The sequence below is a fragment of the Pseudonaja textilis genome, chromosome 3 (assembly GCF_049901715.1).
Source record: "Pseudonaja textilis isolate UNSWEBS1 chromosome 3, rPseTex1.2, whole genome shotgun sequence".
NCBI classification, from domain to species: Eukaryota; Metazoa; Chordata; class Lepidosauria; order Squamata; family Elapidae; genus Pseudonaja; species Pseudonaja textilis.
Genome location: NC_141992.1, coordinates 39174950 through 39195660, shown reverse-complemented (window position 1 = coordinate 39195660; position 20711 = coordinate 39174950). Strand labels below are relative to the sequence as shown.

Below are 20711 nucleotides of genomic sequence, written 5' to 3'. Positions count from 1 at the left end.
ATGGACACACAGCAGTCAATTAAATTCTTAATAAAATGAGTAGGCTGCACAGGCTATGTATTTACTTATGTATAATAAATGATCCTGTCCAAATAAAAATTTATATTCTTTCCTATCTTAAAGGTAAAGAACTATTATAGGGATGTGCTGTCTATATCTCTTACTGTGCATTCTCTGTGGAACAGCATATGCCTGAAACATTGATGGTCCAAATACTGACAGCCTTGTGCAATTATACAACTTGGCTTGGATTTGTGTGTGGCCTAGGCATGGCATGTGTATGCATGTATTATTTATTCCCTTTGTGATTTTATTAGTTTTAATTCACCATTTGCTACCCAGAATCAAATAAATAAATCCAAAAATAACTGTAAATCAGATAATCCTCAAAAAACACAATATGTAGCAACCAGTTGGAAGATCCCCATAATTAAGAATGGTTCAGAGCCAAGTATCAACAGAATTATCTCCTGCTTTCAAGACTAGCATTAGCTAGCATTAGAAGTACCATTTCTATGGTACTTCTTGCTCCCTTTTCTTCATCTTGTTACCTTAAATCAGGATAGAGAGAGTAAAGCAAGTGCAGGCTATGGTTCTTTTTTCTTGTTTTTCTGTTAACTGCTCCTTTCTTTAGAAGTAAACAAGTGAAACAACAGCAAGAAGCAGGAGGCTTGATGTACTGGCAGTGGGCCCTCTACAGGGCTGTGTATCTTGGCAAGTGGTCAGTAAGACAAGATCTGTGGGTTAGATTCTTGGCTAATAAACATTTAAGCATATCTCCACTTCAGAAGGAAATTTCAACATAGGATCTATCAGATTTATTGCTTTCTGTAATTTCTGAGAGAGAAAGCAGTAGCCTTAAGTACAACAATCCTCTCCCCACTCACCCGCTCAGACATTGAATTGTGGATTTTAAATCTACAATATTTTAGGCTTAAGTACAGCAATTTTTAACAGCCTATAAAACAAAGCTAAGTAAGTCTTCCTTCACACTCTTAGTTGCCAATGCTTTTGTAGTCAAGAGGGGCTGATGTTAAAGTTCATGTGAACTGAGATGTGTTCAGATTTGGGTCAGCTGATGCCAGAGACCAGAAGGCATGAGGCGTTCAATCTTCTCCATCAAGAAGCTCAAAGGTGACAAAAGAGTTCCAAAAAACTGAAAGAAAAAAAAAGGTGTAATAAAAAATTATGCTGAAGTTAACAAGAGAGCTATTCAAATATATATTACCCCAAACTTCGGCCTCTGAAGAAAAAACAGGAATATTTTCCAGCCTATATCAGTGGACTTCAGTGAGGATGGGAAATAGTCTAGGTATCACACTATAATAAAGTTGTGATATTGCCTGGCAGAGGAAAATTATCTCCTTTTCATTTTTTTAAACAAAAGTCTATATAAATATTTGTATAAAACTTAAAATTTTAGTTTGAAACACATAATGCAATAAATCTGGAGAAATGGAGCAGCTGGTACTTTAAAAAATAAAGATGGAGCAGCTGGTACTTTAAAAAATAAAGATTTAAAAATGATGAGTCCCAAAATGTTCCAACAAATAGGAAGATTTAACCAATGTTTACAGAAATAGTAGGATAAAAATATTTTAAATAATACAGGTTTGAATGAAATACAGCATATTCAAAATGTTAGGCTTAAAGTAATTAGGTCAGTTTCATTATTTCAAAATTATCCTTATCAGACATAGACAAATCATGAAAAAGTAATAATAGTAATCTTGATTCTTAGCCCAACTGTTTGTTACAAAAATAGATTCTATGAATTTATTCAGCTATCATTTATTAATCATATTTTTCCCAATCATGACTGCTGTCAGCAATCTGAGGCATTTAGTAGATCATATATCATAAAATTAATCCAGAAAGTTAACATAGCAGAAAGTCATGCCAACATGAACATATCTGTAGAGCTTTGATGCAGAATTTTTTTAAAAGCTGTGCTTATAATAATTTCATCATACTATCAACCTACAATTCTTCATTTCAGACATTATGCACAGAAATGAAAAAAAAAATCTTATGGATGCCATCCTTCTCTCACACCAATAAAATAAATTCAGATACAATTTATAAAGACACATGGAATTTATGGAACTCTACTTCAGATGGTTTAAATATAGAATTGGTTCATTACACATTTTAAGCCATATACATTTCTTGTAGATAAGCAAAAGCTTCTAATGTTTATAAATCTGAGATGTTCAGCAGCTGTGGAACAGCTTAAGTCTTCAATGTCACCTAATGAGTCTTAACAAAACATTAAAGATATTTATTCCAGTTCTAAAATCAGATCATACAATGAAAAGGACTGTTTTTTTGAGATTCAAGGATCACGATCTATTTTAGATCTAAATAGAATCCAGATCTTTAAGAGCATATGTGTTGAAGCCAACAGATTAAATAACAATTGGGTGACAAACTAGTACAGTATAAAACTAATCTTATTTAAAAAGAACACTCTAAGGAAAACTTGAAATTTCATTTCGTAAAACTATTTAATACATGTTAATAGCAAGTGGAAAAAAGAAATCAAAACAATTCTAAAAGACTTAAATTCTGTAAAACTAAAGAAACTTAAGAGTTCCTCCTGGAACCAACAGAAGGCAATAGAAAATATAAATGCAGACCATGCCAACTATGAACCATGCCTTTTGGTTTTCAGTAGCACTGGAAACTTCCACAATAATAAAAGCCCTGTAATTGCAACTGATAACTATAGAAAGTAGATGTTCCTGCACTGGAATAGTTGAGAAATTGAGGAAAGCAAAAATTAGTAAAGTAGGCACCTCCCCCCCACCCCCGCCAAGTTTACACAATTTCAAAAGCAGCTTCTGAAACAACTAAGGAGGCCTGAAGCAGGATATGGCTTCTTTAACTACATAAAGAGAGATATTTCAAGTGCACTTTATTCCAAGCATTTCCCAATGTGTATGTGTATGACAGTGATCATGGCACTAGGATGATCACTGCAAGAAACAATTCCAATAAGACATGGAATAACACTCAAAGTAGAAATCAGTATAAGGAAACAGCCTGATTTTAAAATAGATACTTTCTGCCAAAATCCTCAGAATTCACATATGTACCCTGGGCCCTTGGATCAAATGTGAAGTCAATTTAAATGTTATGAGCTGGAAAACAATCTACACAGCTATAAAATTGTTCTAATGTACTTTTGTCTTTTGTTTTTCATTGATTGAATTAGGCACAATTATTGTGTATTACAAGAAATTGATTCTAGAGTTTGATAATTACACAGATAAAATCATTAGAACCGAGGAAGAACTCTTGTATGTCTTTCAACAGTTTACAACATGTAGCATTTTCTTGTCACCAACAAGAAATATTGAAATAAAAGAACTGTAATGGAAATCAATATGATATCAATCTAATGAATCAGTACAGCAATCTGGAAATAAACTGTTTTCTTTTTTATCTAATATAAGGTTTGTAAAAATGAAATATGACAGACTGAATATTTATTAGTCTATGGTATCTTGGATTTTCTAAAATTATATTCTATACAACTTTTTTTTTTAAAGGAAAGCAGTGGAACAAATTATTACATAAGTATTATTTAAGTTAAGTAGGTCATAAACATCTTGCCATAATAGAATTCAACTTTGCTATATTCAGATGAGGCAGCCATTCTTCCAATCTCATTTGTGGTACTTAGAAAAGATCTCCTTCCAGGTCTTTTGGTTTCTATGGTGTGGTGCTGAAAAAAAGTTCATTCTAAATTAACTAAAGACCAAGTCTTCTCTAAAACAATAGCACTTAACAAAATATGACTGACAGATCAAAGAATATGAAATACTACAAGCTAAAAACTTAGATTGTTTGATTGTTTTACAGGCCTTCTGACTGGAGGAGAGGGGGGCATAGATTATGCATGCTGTGAAATTCATTCTGAAGTGTGTGGCTTTCATTCTTAGGTTCAATTTTTAAAAATGGTGACTTTTATATCCCCTCTCGAATTAGAAGTTTCAAGTCAAGGCAAAATGGAGGCCTGTATCTCCAAGAACTTTACCCTCTTGAAGATGTTGAAGATCTTTGGGGTCCCTTGGTGCCACCTTTTGATGGTAGGTAGATCTTAATTCAGACATAGCCTGAGCTTGAATAAGTAAAATCAGCTATTGGCTTAAACTAACATTCTTCCCTGAGAGCCCAGACCTACTGACTCTATTAGATAATTTTTACTCAACTTGGAAGACCACCTTGGAGATAAAATTACAAAATATTGGCTTATCTATAACAACTCTGCATTCTTTGGGTTTTTCTAAAGCTAAAGAAATTGCCAATAGCAAATAATTGATTTGCACAGAGATAGTGCTGGAAACTTCCCCTTTTAAAGATGTGTGTGTGTGTGTGTGTGTGTGTGTGTAAAGTAAACATTTTGCCCTGGCTAAATATTAAAACAATCTTGCTACTGCAAAATATTGTAGGGTCTTTGCCCTAGCATATTTTAGCATATCTTCATTTTTCCTGGAAGATAATTTCTTCATCTCAGAGGGAGGGTCTGTCCCTGTCATTTGGGAACAACTGAAACTATGGGCCATGTACTGTTGTGTTGCCAATTTTATGAAGAAATTGCTCGCTTGCTTTTACTTTATTTCTAAGCATGTTCGCCAGTAGAGTACATCTTACATTTAATTACTTCTTGTAAACCATAATAGTGATTTACCTTTAAAGTTGCCAGGCAACTTTATGTAACCTGGCAATTGTATTCGAACAAACATTGTTTTGTTTTACTCTATATTATTTTACATTACTCTGAGTATGGATTTTTTGATAACATTGTAAAGTATTTTTAAAATTTAGTGATTTAGTCTTAAATATTTAACTTTTAGTATGTCAGTATTTTTCATACATTTTATTCTAATTTAATCATAAATTTTATGGATTGCTATATGAACTCTATAAACTCTTATGACCATTTTTCCAACTTATGACCATTTCAGCATCCCCATGGTCACATGATCAACATTTCGATGCTTGGCAACTGACTCATATTTATGATGGTTCCAGTGTCCCAAGGTTATGCAATCAACTTTTGCAACCTTCTTATAAGCAAAATCAACAGGGAAGCCAAACTTCCTTAACAACTGAGTTATTAACTTAACAACTGCAGTGATTCACTTAAAAACTGTGGCAAGAAAAGTCATAAAATGGGACAAAATTCACTTAACCATTTTGCTTAGCAATTGAAATTTTGGGGTTAATTATGGTTGTAAGTCGAGGAATACCTGTATATTACTGAAGTCTTAACAAAAATATGTAACAATATATTGAATACGCTGATCAATCCTTCATCAGATAATTAGCTCTTATTTAGCAGCTCCAAACCCGGGGGTGGGAGAGTTAATTTTTTTAATAGAAATTTTGTAAAACAAAATTAGAGTTTTATTATCCTTTAAAGATACATTGTTTCCTTATCTTTTATAAATGTTATAATTAATATATATATATATATATATATATATATATATATATATATATATATATATATATATATATATATATATATATATTATATATATCTTATTCAGACAATAATAAATGTAGTTTTGCCACAAATTTTATTAGTTTATAAAAATATAAAATACAAAAATAGAATGAAAAATGAAAATAGGAAAGCCAGGGAGAAGAAAGGGGAAGAGGGAAAAGCCTGAGATAAAATGGAAAAAGAAAACCATTGACTTTAACTCTTTTTGGCACAGTAGAATAAAATAACATGTAACCTCTACTTATATAGTAACATTTTATACTAATCATTTCTATAATAGCAAACCTATCTAATCAGCAAATTCCAATAATGATAAGTGTATTGACTAAATGACTAACTTTAAAATGTACCCTTTCTTTGGAGATAGAGGAAAAGATTCTCAGTTCTAAGCAATATATTTAATTTTTTTAAAAAGGCAGGTAGGCAAACTGTAGGGACCTGGTGGCTCAGTGCATAAGACACTGAGCTTGTAGATCATAAAGGTTGGCAGTTCAGCGGTTCGAATCCCTAGTGCTGTGTAATTGGAGTGAGGTCCCGTTACTTGTCCCAATTTCTACCAACATAGCAGTTCAAAAGCATGTAAAATGCAAGTAGAAAAATAGGGACCACTTTGGTGGGAAGATAATACCTTCAGCGTTTAGGGACCCAGAAACAACTAGCACACATGTGCGAGGGGAACCTTTATCTTTATCTTAGGCAAACTGTATAAAACAGACATAAAAAGAACTAATGTTCAGGGGAGGAATGAATAAAAAGATGGGGACACAAATACATTTTGTCATGGGAATATTTAATCTTGTTTTCTGAATCCGAATACTATCAAATAGCACTTTTTACTTCTCTGGGAAAGCATAATCACAACTCGTAGTACCAATCATCCAAATACTATTTAAAAGTGTGTGTATGGAAAAGATCCCTGAAATTCAACTGAAATCAAGTTAGCATTAAAGACTAATTTGGATAAGTTTTAACTGAGCATAACTTTAATTTGTGAAAACAAAACAAGAAGTATCTACAAATAAATGTACAGTGGTCAATTAAATGAGCTGAAATAGGATAATGCCTAAGAGTGATAGCAATTTAAATCTTGCAGTATATAATCAAGACTGAACTATGTTGAATGCTATTGTAAGGATTAATGAGATAATTTGAAATTCTTTGCATACAAGAACACAACGAAAGCACAATATTTTACTTTATAAATCTTCAGATTACTTAATAATAACCTGAATTGATATAGGAACCAAAAGCCTCAATATATATTCATCTCTTCAGGCTAGGTTTTAAAAAGTATATTAGAACAGCCATTTCAAGCATGCTGCACAAAATTAAATTCCTTGGCGTTTCAGGGTCAGAATATCATTGGACAATTATATTTGTTTTTGATATACTAACATTAAAATCCAAGCACAATTAAAAGTCATTATTATATGTTTCTAATTTGTGATGTGGGTATAATTCATATAAAGCAAACAGGAGGAACAATGTCACTGAAAGCTATATTTATCAATCAAAGCAAATTTACAGGATAGAAAAGTATTATAATGGATTTCTCTCAGGAACCTTAGCTTATACCAACCTCAAAACTACTCAAAATAATGTATTTCACCTCTTAGTCTTAACTTTAGTTGACTGCAAATATCACAGGATAAAAGAAATCAATTTCCTTTAGCATTCAAGTCAAGGGATGGTTCTTAAAATTAAACGTAAGCAAATGCAAGTTATTGACAGGAAAATGCATACCTTGGAAACAGTCATCAATAACTGTTTTGCATTGCTCCGTAATAAAGCTACCCCTGTTACTTCAGCTCTTAGGAGGTACCATCTAAGATGAAAGGAGAGAGATATCAGATGGTCCTTAACTGTTGCATCCTACTTGCATCTGTATTAAGGCTACATTAAGATGAAGATTGTTGTGCAAAGTCAGTATTCCATGTATACGTTTTCATAGCATATAAATCTAGTGCAGCTTCATTTGTTTTGCAATAAAGAGGTCTAGGACACACTACTGGCTTTTTCTCTCTTCATGTTAAACAACCATGCAGTTCAGTTATAGTAACCCTATTTCCCAGTGGGACATCCAAAGCTTCTGGAAGGCAGGACTTCAAATTCTGAAGCCCTTTCCAGCTGAAACATAAGTAGGCCAACATTTCTGTACCCCACTGGACCCCATTCAGTTCCATGGAGCAACTCTGCCAAATCTGGGCTGTTTGCTGTCATATTCCATTTTGCATACACTAAAGCTATTAAAAGATTCTCTGTGGGTTTTGGCTTTGTAACATTTTGCAGTTTGGCTACAGTTTTGTCTGGCAATCTGATTGTACAGGAAACAATGGAAATATGATCCAGTAAAAATATAAAAATTATTGCTATTCCACTAAATAAATATATTAAGTTTTGTTCTTTTACTAACAGTACTGATTATCTGAGGTTATCTCATATGTCCACTTAAAATGTCTTTAAAATGAGAAAAATAGTGGTGAGCTATTTGTTTTTTTAAATACAATTTGTATTCATGAGGAACTTGGAAGAGTCTGAGGATGTACTGATCTTTACAATTTAAAAACAAGGACAAAATCTTTTGAGCTTCTTTCACACACAACCTTGAAAGAAATTGTGTCTGGAATTATCAAATTGTTCTAGGATACATAACATTGAATTCAATTTCCCTCTCAGCCATGAACCTATAGTGAGGTCTCAAAGTTTATGAATTTTAAATTTTCAGTATTTTTTCATAAATACAGCCTAAACCATGCAATTAAACAAAAAAGTCAAAAACATTACACTTATTCATTTATTTATTAAAGAAAAAAAATCCAAGCTACATATTTGTGTGTGGCAAAAGTATATGAGTCATACACTTAATAAACGGTTAAAGCAGAAGAAAGTTAATGCTTGGGAGTGGTCAAGTCAAAGTCCTGACAATCCTAGAAATTAAGTCCTTGTGGAAGGACTTGAAGCAAGCAGGTTCGTATGAGGAAGCCAACCAAAATCCCTAAGTTGAAGCTCTTCTGTAAGGAGGAAAGGGTTAACATTTAGAACTGATCATCAGTTGTCAGAAATGTTTAGTTGCAGCCCAAGGGTGGGCACGTCAGAAAGAAAAAGTTCCCATACTTTTGCCACACACAATTATGTAGCTTTGGATCATTTCCTCAATAAAACAATGAACAAGTATAATATCTTTGTTTAATGTCATATTTAGACAGAAACATTGAACATTCAAAACAGTTCTCAAACATTTTAGTAGACTGGGAATTAGGGTGGGTGGCTAAAAACCAGACATACCACATTTCATTACATTGTTACCAGAATGTTTTTGTCTAATAATTAAGGGGGACCCAAGCTCACGTTTATGAAATATAAAATCTATTTAATATCCAAATCAATTGCCAAATATGGAGAATCCATATTAAATCTGTTTTATATGAAACACAGGCCATAACATGAAAATAAATAAAGAAGCAAAAAAAAAAAAAAAGGCTGAGCCTGCTATGGGATGTCTCAAGGGACAATTACAGTGTAGGGTGTTGGTTTTATTGTTTTTGATTTTACGATTGCTGTTTATTAGTTTTACGGTTGTTGTAAGCCGCTCATTTTTTGCTTAAGCAGGGATGCTTAAGATGGATGGCCATATAAATCTAATAAATAAATAAATCTTATGGTTGTTTAATATTTAATTTAGCTTCAGAGATTAAAAATGTCTAATTGAGTCTTTTTAAAACAAGTTTTAACACGCTTGCTCAGTGTGTTAAAAGTTCAACACAGCTCCAACAAGAGTTATTCAGCTGCTCAAGATCTTCTACATTTAAAATTCATAAGGACAAAGCCAACCTTAACCTTTCAGAAGATTGTAAAATGAATTGATTCAATTTATAACATCAGGGTCAACAGAATTATGTGAAGCTTAGTAACTCAGTATACCAAAGGAACACCTTTTTTAAGCACACTTCTTACAAACAGCAGTGCCTTTGGGGCACATTTCAAAGATCTATAACACTGTGTCCATAACCTAATTTTTGCACCATCACAATAGTTAATTATCAACAGATCATTCTTTTGAGACTGCAATTCTACAGGCAGCTCAGACACACAGTACACCCACTGCTATGATTCTAGGTCTCCTCATAACCCCCAAATAGCCATAATGCTTTCCTGAGATAGCATGCCATTTTAATTGGCATTCAAGAAACTTAAAAACACAGGATTATTTTAAGACAGGGGCAATCTATGCATTTTAACTGACACTCAAACTATGAAATAACATGAGAAAATTAGATTAAATGCCAATGTTAAGATTTTATTCCAGTTAAATAATGCTAACCCTCATGGAAACATTTATATGTTTAAAAGAATCTTGCTAAAAGACAAGATTATTACGGTTTAAATGGAATCTCCAATACCTATTCAGTATTCTAGCCATGATATTCTATTATTTTTTCCATCCCACTTTATTTCTTTCCACCAGACCCAAAACAATCAATATCTAGTGACAAATAAAAAAACTAGAATTTAGTAAATATTTTGTTAAAGATACACACAGAATCACATTAAGATGGATTTCTTAAATCGATGGATATTCAAACAAAAGGTCAGTGATGTTATTTATTTTATACAGATCCACTAATCACGAGAAATAATTGAAACCATAGCCTTATTTGACATGGCATTCTTCAACTGTAAATAATACTTCTGAGTAGACAATGAAAAACCCGCACTGTATCAATTATCCCAGAATTATTATTTTTTTAAGTGTAAAGGTAAAGGCTTCCCTTGTCCAGTCATGTCATGTCATGCGGGGATGGGGTGCTCATCTCCATTTCAAGGTGAGGGAGCCAGCATTGTCTAAAGACATTTCCGTGGTCAGGCAGCCAGCGTGACTATTTGCTGAGATGCAAGGAATGCCATTACCTTCCCATTAAAGTGGAACCTATTTTTTTATTCGCATTTGCATGATTTCAAACTGCTAGATGGGGAGGATCTGCGACAATGGGAGCTCACCCCATTGAGGTTTATTCAATTTACATGTTAAAAATGAAAGATGCAATACTAAAATTCATCCAGAAGTTAATTGCTTATAATTCTACATTGGTATGCATACAAAGTCATTGAATCATTTTTTCTTTATTAAAAACTCATTTAAAGAAGGGAAGTTGAATGATTACTCCCCTCCCATTTTATAAGGAATCACTTTGTTATGATTATGAAAAAAATATGGGAGATGATAAAACTGAAATTAAGTGGAAAACATCAAAGAGGCCTTCCTGCTTTCCCATTTGTCAGTTGAAACACTGCTCAGTGATGTTTTAAGCATCAATTTCACCGGAAAAACTTGTTCAACAAGTAAAACTTTGAATGTTATTCACATATAAAATAACCTATCTAAAAGCAAACATTAATCAGTTCAAGCTTTCTGTATTAATAATTATCATATGCTATTTGTTAAAAGTACTGATTGTGTCCATCTGTTAATTGAATGATAACACTTAGCAGGCCCCTTCTGAACATAGTACAGAACTAATTTTTAAAGTTGGGGGCGCCATCTGGAGCAGACTTGTAGCAACACAGGTGAGACAAAGTGGAAAAAAGCAAACAAGCAATTATCTGTTGCTTGTTAATGTAACATTTTATCTTATTATGTAATTTGACTGATACATCTTCAGAAATCACAATTTTATTAAAGCAGTCCTAACAATATTAATCGATTAGATTTGCTTTTTCTTCCCATTAACAAATCCAGCAACATTTTCCTACAATAATTTTTAAATTTGGTGCTAACTAGGTTTATTTATCATACAAACTGGTTTTAGTAATGCCTAATTAAAATGAAATGCTGATTACATAAGACTTTGATATACAAATGAGCAGTTCATTACACTATCTGACCACTTGCTGAGGAATTTTTTAGCTTTCTTTAGCTTATAGTTCCTTTTTGTTAATTTTGTTTTATTTTATGGTACTATTTACTGATATGAAATCCTTCAATTTTATGATAATGATAGTTTGCTTTTGGGGTGAGTTTGTAGTAAAAATCACCATTTAGTGTCATCAAAAACAACCATAGAACAGAAACTAAACAATACTGAAGTAAATCATATATTATTTTACTAACTATACTATGTACTATTTTAGATTCAGGTTGGTGTCATAAAATGAATATCATGGAAGTTAATTTTTAATTTTATTAAAGGGAAAGATCCTGATGACAAGTCCAATTAAGTCCATCAATATAATATAAAAATTCATTATTAGATACTTAACAACAGTATTTTCTTGTTTCTTTTAAGGGATACTCAAGATTATGCAGGATGTTCAGTTTGGAATAATAATTCTATTTTTCTAGCTAGTTTAATCCTGTTTTTTGACTTATATTTAAAAACTCATTGAAGTCCATTATATTCTCACATTTAGATAGGGCAGCAAGTTTGGTAGCAAAAATATTTAGAAATTCATACAGATGGAACTCTCTGAATCTACAAAAACAATGTGTCTAAAGTGATGCAATGAGTTGGAACTGGATGTCAGGTGAAACAAAGCCTCTTTTTCTCTCTTCAGGATTACTAACAGAACAAAAAAACTGTACATAATTTCAGATTTAATCAATTGTACACACAAGTTGAATTTTATTTTCAAATTTCAATAAATATATATTCTGAAAATACAAGTAAAAAATAGGAAAATTCTGCATGGTTCCGATTTCACTATATCAATTAGTCTATTACACTACATTCTCCTCAGGCAAGATGAAAACATTTGCAGATAGACTTGAATTTATGGTAGTAACACTTAGGTCATAGCACTATATTACAAATTCCATTCAGCTCCCTATCCTCCCCCAAGTTTATTTAGTAGGCAAAGAGAAAATATACAAGTATTTATTATAATATATTTGTCCAATAACAGGAAGGGATACCGAGGGAAAATTTCTTCCTGCCCAGAGAGCTTACAATCTAAATAGTTTCATGCTGATGAAGTAAACATTCATTATTAACAAATTCTAACAGTTACAAAAACATTATTTGAAATGGCAGAATAAGGTTCCCAACTTTAAAAGCCCCAAATTGTGTCATATTAAATGTTGCTTCTTAATTTAAGATGGTCTAAATAAACCTTAAGATTTTCATCTGATCTTTAATAAATTTTTCTTAAAAGAAGAAAAGAAACCACAATTAATGTTGAATCAGATTTTTAGATATCTGTGGCTCTACCTGGAGACGAAGGTCTCAATTTCATTCAATTTCTGCATGCCTCACAAACATCTTAAGAAAACCCTGGAGTAGGGACAATACTTACAGCTTTAGCAAAAATGACCATGAGTTCTGGAAACTGGTGTGTGAGAAGGGCTAACATTGCTGTGAAAGAACATAGCCCTGCTGTAAAATGGATGAAAAAAGGAAGATCTTTCTGGGGATATACAGACACATCATGAAATGCTGAAAGAAAGGAAAACCAATTATTTAATGAATTAGGAATTGTAAATGATTTTATGTTGCCACATTTTAGTTCACAAAAGCATACTTGAGGCTTTTCTACTGTAATGAGAATCATAATTGTTTTCTTAAATTTCATTTTAAATAAAACATAGGAGTTGAAGACTAATCATTCTTGAACACTATTCAAGTAAAATTTGCTCTAAATAAAGATTACTAAAGGGGTTGATTAAGAGCAGGAACAAACTTTATCAAACTTTCAACAAGCTGAAAGAGGACTCTTAAAAAACAGGCCTATTGAGTATTCTTTCTACCTTTCCTAAATTGAACATGCCAAAGCAGTTTAAATATTTGTAAAATATTGCTACAACTATATATTGTGTCACTCCAGCTATCTACTGGGTTAGGAAACATTTATAACTTATATCATATGTTATAAGGAATATAAATCTTTCACATATTTGGTTGTTTTTAATACTGATTTTTTATATTGTATTTTTATAGATTTAATCTGTAATTGCATTGATGTTTATTATTAATACTGAATTAATTATAGTAACTGGATGTTATTTATTTATTAAAATTGGGTTTCACTGTTACAATTGTACTCTTTTTATATACTGTACGTTGTTCTGATATCTTCAGTTCATACAGGATTCAAAAATCTCCACAGATTTCTCTTTTATACTATCACAGGTAGAAGCCAGGATAAATTTCTGAACTTCTCTTTTAAGTCTCTGTACTTTAAACTAATAATAACTATAGTATCTTATATACCTAAAATACTCCATTCAAATAGAGATTTCCCAATACATTTGTTTAAAAAGTTCTTTCTTTTTCAGATAAAGAAGTAAGCATTAGTAATATTACACACACACATACACACACACACATATATATATGGATCTTTGGTTATTCGGGTTTTCCCCGCGTAAAATTGGAAGTATCTAGGCAACGTTTCGATGAAGTCTCATTCATCATCTTCAGGCTTGTGTCTTCGGCTCTGTGCTTCTCAGAGTAAATACTAATGCCCGCGAGAACCTCAGAAAATATATATATATGTATATATATGGATCTTTGGTTATTTGGGTTTTCTCCTGCGTAAAATTGGAAGTATCCTGGTGACATTTCGATGAAATCTCATTCGTCATCTTCAGGCTTGTGTCTTCGGCTTTGTGCTTCTCGGAGTAATGTGAGCTTGCAGCTGCTTCTTCCTTTTAACTGCTAGTGGGGGTGTGACTTGATTGAGTGGGGGCTTGGCTGTGTTCTGATTGGGGTGTGTGTGTTCTCATTGGTTGGGGGTTTGGCTGTGTTCTGATTGGTTGGAGGGCTGGCTGTGTTCTGATTGGCTGGGGGGGTGTTCTGTTCAGGTGGGGGCTTGGTTGTGCTCAGGTTAGTCTTAGTTGCTGGGAGATTTGAGCTGGTGAGCTGTGATCCTGTTGTTTGGCTTCGCGTTCGTGGTCGTGCCACATCTTCATGGTGGGCATCCATTCGCTTCATGTATGGGTCAGAGGGGTTTGAAGCAGGTAGTGATGTAGCTGCAATACAGCTTCTGGTCCATGGTCATGTCTCATCATCTGTGTGGGTGTGAGTCTGCTTTCTATGTGGAAGTGTGGTGGTAGCATCTTGTGTCGCCCTCGTGGGTGTGGGTCTGGTGTCATTCTTCATGTTAGGTACTCATTTGTTAATGAGGGAGGGTTTCCAAATGGCTGGTAGGCGGGAGGTATCATCTCGTTTATTCATGCTGTGTGGTTGTTTTTCTATCTCTATGGCTTCTCTGATTATTCTGTTGTTGAAGTGTTCGGTTTTGGTGATAGTTCTGGTATTTTTAAAGTCAATCTCATGTCCTGTGGCTTTGAGGTGTTGGACCAGGGGAAGAGGTTGGTTCTTCTTTTTTGATTGAGTTCTTGTGAACTGAAGAACTTATATTTTATTCTTTTTAAAAACCAGACTCAGTTATAATTTTACAAAACCTCAACAGCAAGTATTATGAAACAATAGTTTATAAGGCTTTACATTATGTGAAAAATTTACACCCAGCAACAGAAAAATTTGTAACATATTTTCAGACTGCCTAACACTAACAGTCAATCCTTAAAAATCTTGCAAGGGTTTAATTCATGCTTATGATAAACTAGAACAGAACCACAGTGCTGCAGACAAACAATATAACCTTTGATGCCATTATTATGCAAATGATTAAACAAACAGCATTAATTTAAAAGGAGTTTTTAAATTATCTAGAACATTAGATATATGGAACTATATGAATTATATGTAAGAACTTTTTAAAGATATTGTCTTCAATTCCATAATCAACTGACTTGCTTCAACTGACTCTAATCCTAACCCTAACCCTGATCCTAATTGTTAGTCAAGGACAACCTAACTAAACAGCATAATATCACTGTACTTAGCATGGAATACTGCATACAGTATTTGTATAGAGTAATTTTTATCTGATTAAAAAAGAATTATATAAAATCTACAGATGACAAAACTGTGAGTAGTGGAGTCAATATCCAATAATCATGGTTTCATTTCTTCCTTTGATACATTCTCCACTGTATGCTTAGTTCCAAGCTAGTACATTGTATTGCATGTAGACTCAAAATACTGTAAGACATGATGTATATATACATGCATCTATATATGTATGTAAATATATGTGTATGTATATGAAAAACTAATAGAGGGAAAAGAATGAAAGTAATGGCTGGACGGAGTTAAGATTTTAAATGACAGAAAGATAAAGTGAGCTCTGTTGGTATTAAACAGATTAATTTTAGTTTAATTTTTCCTTTTATTATCTCCTATCCAATTCTTTTAGTTACTATTTTTTATTTTCTTCTTGCCTCTCCAAAAATGGAGTAGGAATCTTTGTATCATTCTACACTACCATGTTTCTCATATAATAAGGCTGGGTGTTATTTTTTTTTGAGCCCCGAAAAAATGGCTAGGCCATCTTTTTGCGGGGGGTGACTTAATTCCCCCCCCTTGCATCTTTGGGCGGGCGGGCAGCGATGGCTTGAATGTTGACCCCAGCATTGGTGGGGCACTTCGTATCGGGGTCAACGCAGGCAGCACCATATCCAGGTGTGCAACAAAAGTACTTCCTAACGGCAAGCCCCCCACCATTCCCCCCCATTTCGCATGTTTTAATATAGGCCTTAATTTGGGGGGAGGGGCTTAATTTCATTTCATGCCTATAAAACATGCTGGGACTTCCTATTGGGGGAGGCCGTATTGTTTGAGAAACAGGGTATTCATATATGTTCAGATTGCCAGTAAAGAAAGAAGCAACTGGAAATGCCTTACTATTGACTCAGACCCAAGCAGTTCCTTTAAAGTAATCAAACCCACAAGATCACTGGTACAATTTACAATTCCTATAGTTTGAAAGCTTTGTTCAATAAATGCTTCAAATGTTTGTTTTGATCCAAGAATGTGAGAACAAGCACCACCTAATGTGATTCCCTTGTACTAAACAATTAATCAAGAATGTATCAAAGGAAGGTTATTTTATTTTATTTTGTTCAGCTGAATCAAAAATAGGACTTTAATTCAAATATGCAGAGCATTTATCACATATTATACTTTTGTATCTTGGAAATGAAGGGATATTGCAAGTTATTTTCATGTATTATTTTTTATTATTATTTTGGTCTCCAAATGCTATTAGTATACAGTTCTAACTTTCCTGATGACTGATTATTCAAGCCATTGCTCATGGAAATCAGAAGACCAAGAACAGATTAAAGAACTAAGGTTTCTCACCATGCTATATAAAGTAAAAATTTCAATGTAGAAAGGGAGCTGCACTGCAAAGACTGCACATGTAAAATTTAACATAAAGAGAGATCGATATAGCAGATCGATACTACCCTTCCTGATTGCCATATTTAAAATTAAAAATATTTAAACCTACAGTCTTATGGAATGTGTTTGCATAGAAATACATTATACAAATGCTATACCTTAGATAAAGAAAAAAATGTATGAAAAAAGCCACTTACTTGGTAATAACTCTCTATCTGCTGTCTCTGTGCAACTGGGATAAGGATAAAATAGATGACCCTTTTCTAATGGATATGGAATCATTCTAAATGCTGAAAGAGAGGTAAAAATGATTGGTAAAAAATCAAGTCATAGAAAAACTACTTATAATTTCTACAAATTGAGTGTTTTTTTATCAGGGCAACCCAGAGGGGATTCAAATTTCTTAACAACTGGTTCTGTGGGTGTGGACTAATTTGGTGTAGCTCTTATCAGCTAGCTATACCCTTCTGGTATTCGAACCTGGGCTATTTAGATAATAGCTTAGGTAGATGTATTTAGCTCTCATCTCAATTTCTACAAATGTTACCTATATAGGATCTTGATAAAATCATTTCTCAGTGTAAAGTCTATAAAAAGGATAAGAAACTTGTCTATGAAAATTTTGAAAGTATTATCAGTATAAAATACAGTGTGATTTGTCTAGCATCCACCAAAAAAATACAAATGACGGTTTCAAAACAGATAACAGGAAAACATACTTAGCTTTTCTTTGCCGAATCTGCAATCAAACTCTTTTTAAGCAATGTCATCATTTCTTCATCAAATCCACTAAATTTACTTTTAGCAACCTAGTAACATTTTTCACAAACTGAACAGCATTTTAATATTGCAAATAGCTGAATATTTAACAGTGTAAGATCACTGTGATTCAAATAAAAACAATGATGCTTCTGACCTCTTTGATTTCAACAGCTGCCTTCAGGGTGACATCTAAGTATTGTTAGACAGGAAAAAAAATAAACCTCAAAGTATCTTACAAACTATATTGTGTTACTTTGATATAGAGGCTTTGCTTTCTGTATAGCCTAATAATGAATTAAGGACTCTATTCCATTTAGAAAACTTTCTTGGATGATATAGTATAAACAAAGCAGTAATTGCAATGCAGGTATTTTTAAAAATTATGCCACAGTAGGAGGGTAAAAAATGGTTTCTATATCTCTACATATTAGATTTTTCCATAATTTAAACGTGAGAATTCCAAAGTGTCTGGAAGTTGATAGTGAAAATTAATTTCTGATTCTATTTCTATACAGTTTATTTACAAAATCATCTCCAGAAATCAGCAATTTTCTCTATGTGTTCTGAAAACAATAGATATCTTTAGGATATGGTCAAAAAAATATTATCAAGCTTGGCTGCTTGTGATGGATTTATAAGAAATTTAAGGAGATTTCTTATAATCCATCTTTTTCTAGATTTCTAACAAGTCTAAAATGAAAATAACAGTTTGACTTAAGTTTCCCAATAAAGGAAAGATTAAATTCAGTGAAATTTGGGGAGTTAAAGAATGTCATTTTATTTAAACGCATTTTATTTAGCAGCTTTAAAAACAGAAATGTGGAAAAGCAGACTAATAAGTATCTGTTCAAAAGAGAAATATGGTGAAGGAAAAAGAGATTTATGAATTCTTATTTTCCTTAGGAAGAAAAACTTCTAAAGCAGACATCAATTCCATCTAAAGTTTGTAATGCTAATAACAACTGTCTTGTTGCTATAAGTCAACAAGAGATCATAGTTTCAAATTCTAATTTACTATCAAGCTGTCGTTTATGTAAGCCATCAACAGATTATGGCTTTAAACTATAATCCACTACCATTAAAACAAAGTGATCAATTCAAAGATGCTGCTAAAATGTGTCAGAGGACATTTTACTGTTTTAAGTTATCGTATTGCATTAGACTAGTAAAAAAAAAAAAGTTTGTATTACTGACAGAATACACTTACTGCCTTCCCACGTGCAGTGCAGCAAGTTAAGGGCCCCTTCTATTCGCTTCCAGTGCTGAAGATGGAAGAATGCGTAGGCTACTGCTTCACTGTCCCCACGCTTCAGAATGTGCTCAGGGGGCAAAATTAAGCTTTTCATTTCTAGCAAGTACTGGAAGAAAAAAAAGAAGTGATGAGAAACTATACAGAACACAATACATAAGTGTTTTCTTTGTAAATATTTTTAAATTGCTTTAATATGGATTTATGTACCAGAAAGAGAAAACTCTGCTTGTAAGAAAATGTAAATTATTTTGCAAATTCAATTTAAAAAAAAAAAAAGTGGGGGCGGGGGAGAGGGACATCTTTCATAGTGGGAAAGACCAAATCAATTTAATGTGGATATTTTATTTGGAAACAGTATTGTTACGTTCACTGCTTTGTGCAAAAGTTTGATAAATATTTAAATTATGTGCCTTAAAAATATTATCTTGGTAAAAGATAATTCTAATAAAATAATGATTTGTGTATAAAATAGGATAGGATAGCAACTCAAGCAGACAGTTTACTAAGGGTGTAATGCAAGTGTTAGAGATATTACAAAAGTATAGTATCACATACTTTCACACATATAAATCAAAAGTGATGTGCTTGGTCATTATAGTTGGGAGTTATCCATCACCAAATAGGTTTCAAATGAAAGTCTCAAATTCCTATACTGAAAAAAGCAGCAAATTTTAAAACTGATGTTTTTGATGCAATGTCCTTCCTTCTATCCTTGTTGTGGTACGCCAGTAGCAGGTACGGACGGCAGTGGTCTCTGATAGTGAGGATTCGGACAAGGGGCCTGTGTGTGATGCAGGGAAGGGGCCAGGACTATGGAAGAGTGAGGTGCTACCTTTAGAGCTTGTGGACTCTGGCAGCAGTGATGCAGAGGACCCCAGGGAGCCTGTGCCCAGTGCACGTGCGCACAGGGCTGCTTGAAAGAAAGAGCAGCTGAAGCAGCAAGAGTGACTTGGGAATAAGGCTGGAAGGTGATGGCCCCTCCCATAAGGGATAAAAACCAGCCCTCGGGGATGTGTTCTTTTCAGGAAGCGAAGAAGTTCTTTAGACTCATAGTCTTCATTGAAGCCCTGCTTACTCCAGTTTGTTTTTGAAACTTCTGTCAGTGGAATTTAATCAGTAATTAGTCTTCTGTTCTTGGCAGCCTTTTGAAACCTTGAAAGGGCTTGCTTTTGATATCAATTAGGTTTAAATATTTCTTGGCTGGGAATGCACTGAATTTCCAGTGTCGCATTAAAATAGGTTTGCTTTTATACACAATTTGTATCTGTTTAATTTGAACAAGGCTTGGGTCAGAACAGTCCTAGTACTGCAACTGAAGATACTTTCTTATTGAGTTCATTATTGATTCTAAACCTGAAGCAGAAAGTAAAATAAATGCATATAATAAATTATTTTCAAATACTTAGAATGTACTTGTAAATGACACTAATAACTATTTTCTTCCAGTGTTATTTCGGATTCTTATCACTCCCAAAATACTGTCATGCCCTGAAAATATTTTATGCATGTGAAAGTCCAAATATTTATAACCATTTAATTTACTAACGTCTACAATTTATGAACTAGCCCACTCAATTTAGTAATAGTTAATTCAATTTCATATTTGAAGTATTAGGTACAGTATTCGATTGTACCCAATACATCTGTTGATTCTAAAAATATAACTAACAAAACTCTAAGAATGTAACCAAGTTATAATGTATCCATCAGTTGTGGTATCCATCAGATACACAAAGTAATTATTTACTAATCCAGTTTAGAGGATTTAACTTTCCCCATTCCAGTTCTTTAAGGAATATAGCAAAGTTGCAGTGGTCAAACCAAACGCATTTACTACCTGATTCTTCTCTTAGTGCTTGAGTCTATTTACTGGAGGGCAATACTCTTACTAATCCTATTTAATTCTTCTTGATCATTTCTTTAAACCACTAAG

General features: G+C 33.1%; 1 protein-coding gene across 7 annotated transcripts in view; it reads right to left on the bottom strand.

The window, feature by feature from the left end:
- Positions 1-803: 803 nt before the first annotated feature.
- Positions 804-20711, bottom strand: part of ST7L (suppression of tumorigenicity 7 like) — a 39038-nt gene continuing 19130 nt past the window's right edge. For 2 of the 7 annotated variants that reach the window (XR_003375220.2, XR_015742789.1), the window contains exons 12-16: positions 18734-18884; positions 16962-17054; positions 12809-12948; positions 7262-7343; positions 804-1156 (exon numbers count right to left, since the gene is read on the bottom strand). Coding sequence is in view for 5 of the 7 variants with exons in the window: in XM_087929324.1 (XP_087785450.1) it covers positions 3590-3730; positions 12809-12948; positions 16962-17054; positions 18734-18884 (525 nt within the window). In the remaining 2 variants the exon portion in view is untranslated. Of the gene's footprint in view, positions 3731-7261; positions 7344-12808; positions 12949-16961; positions 17055-18733; positions 18885-20711 lie in introns of all 7 variants that reach the window. The other 5 variants (XM_087929324.1, XM_087929325.1, XM_026712999.2 and 2 more) reach the window with 3 other exon arrangements.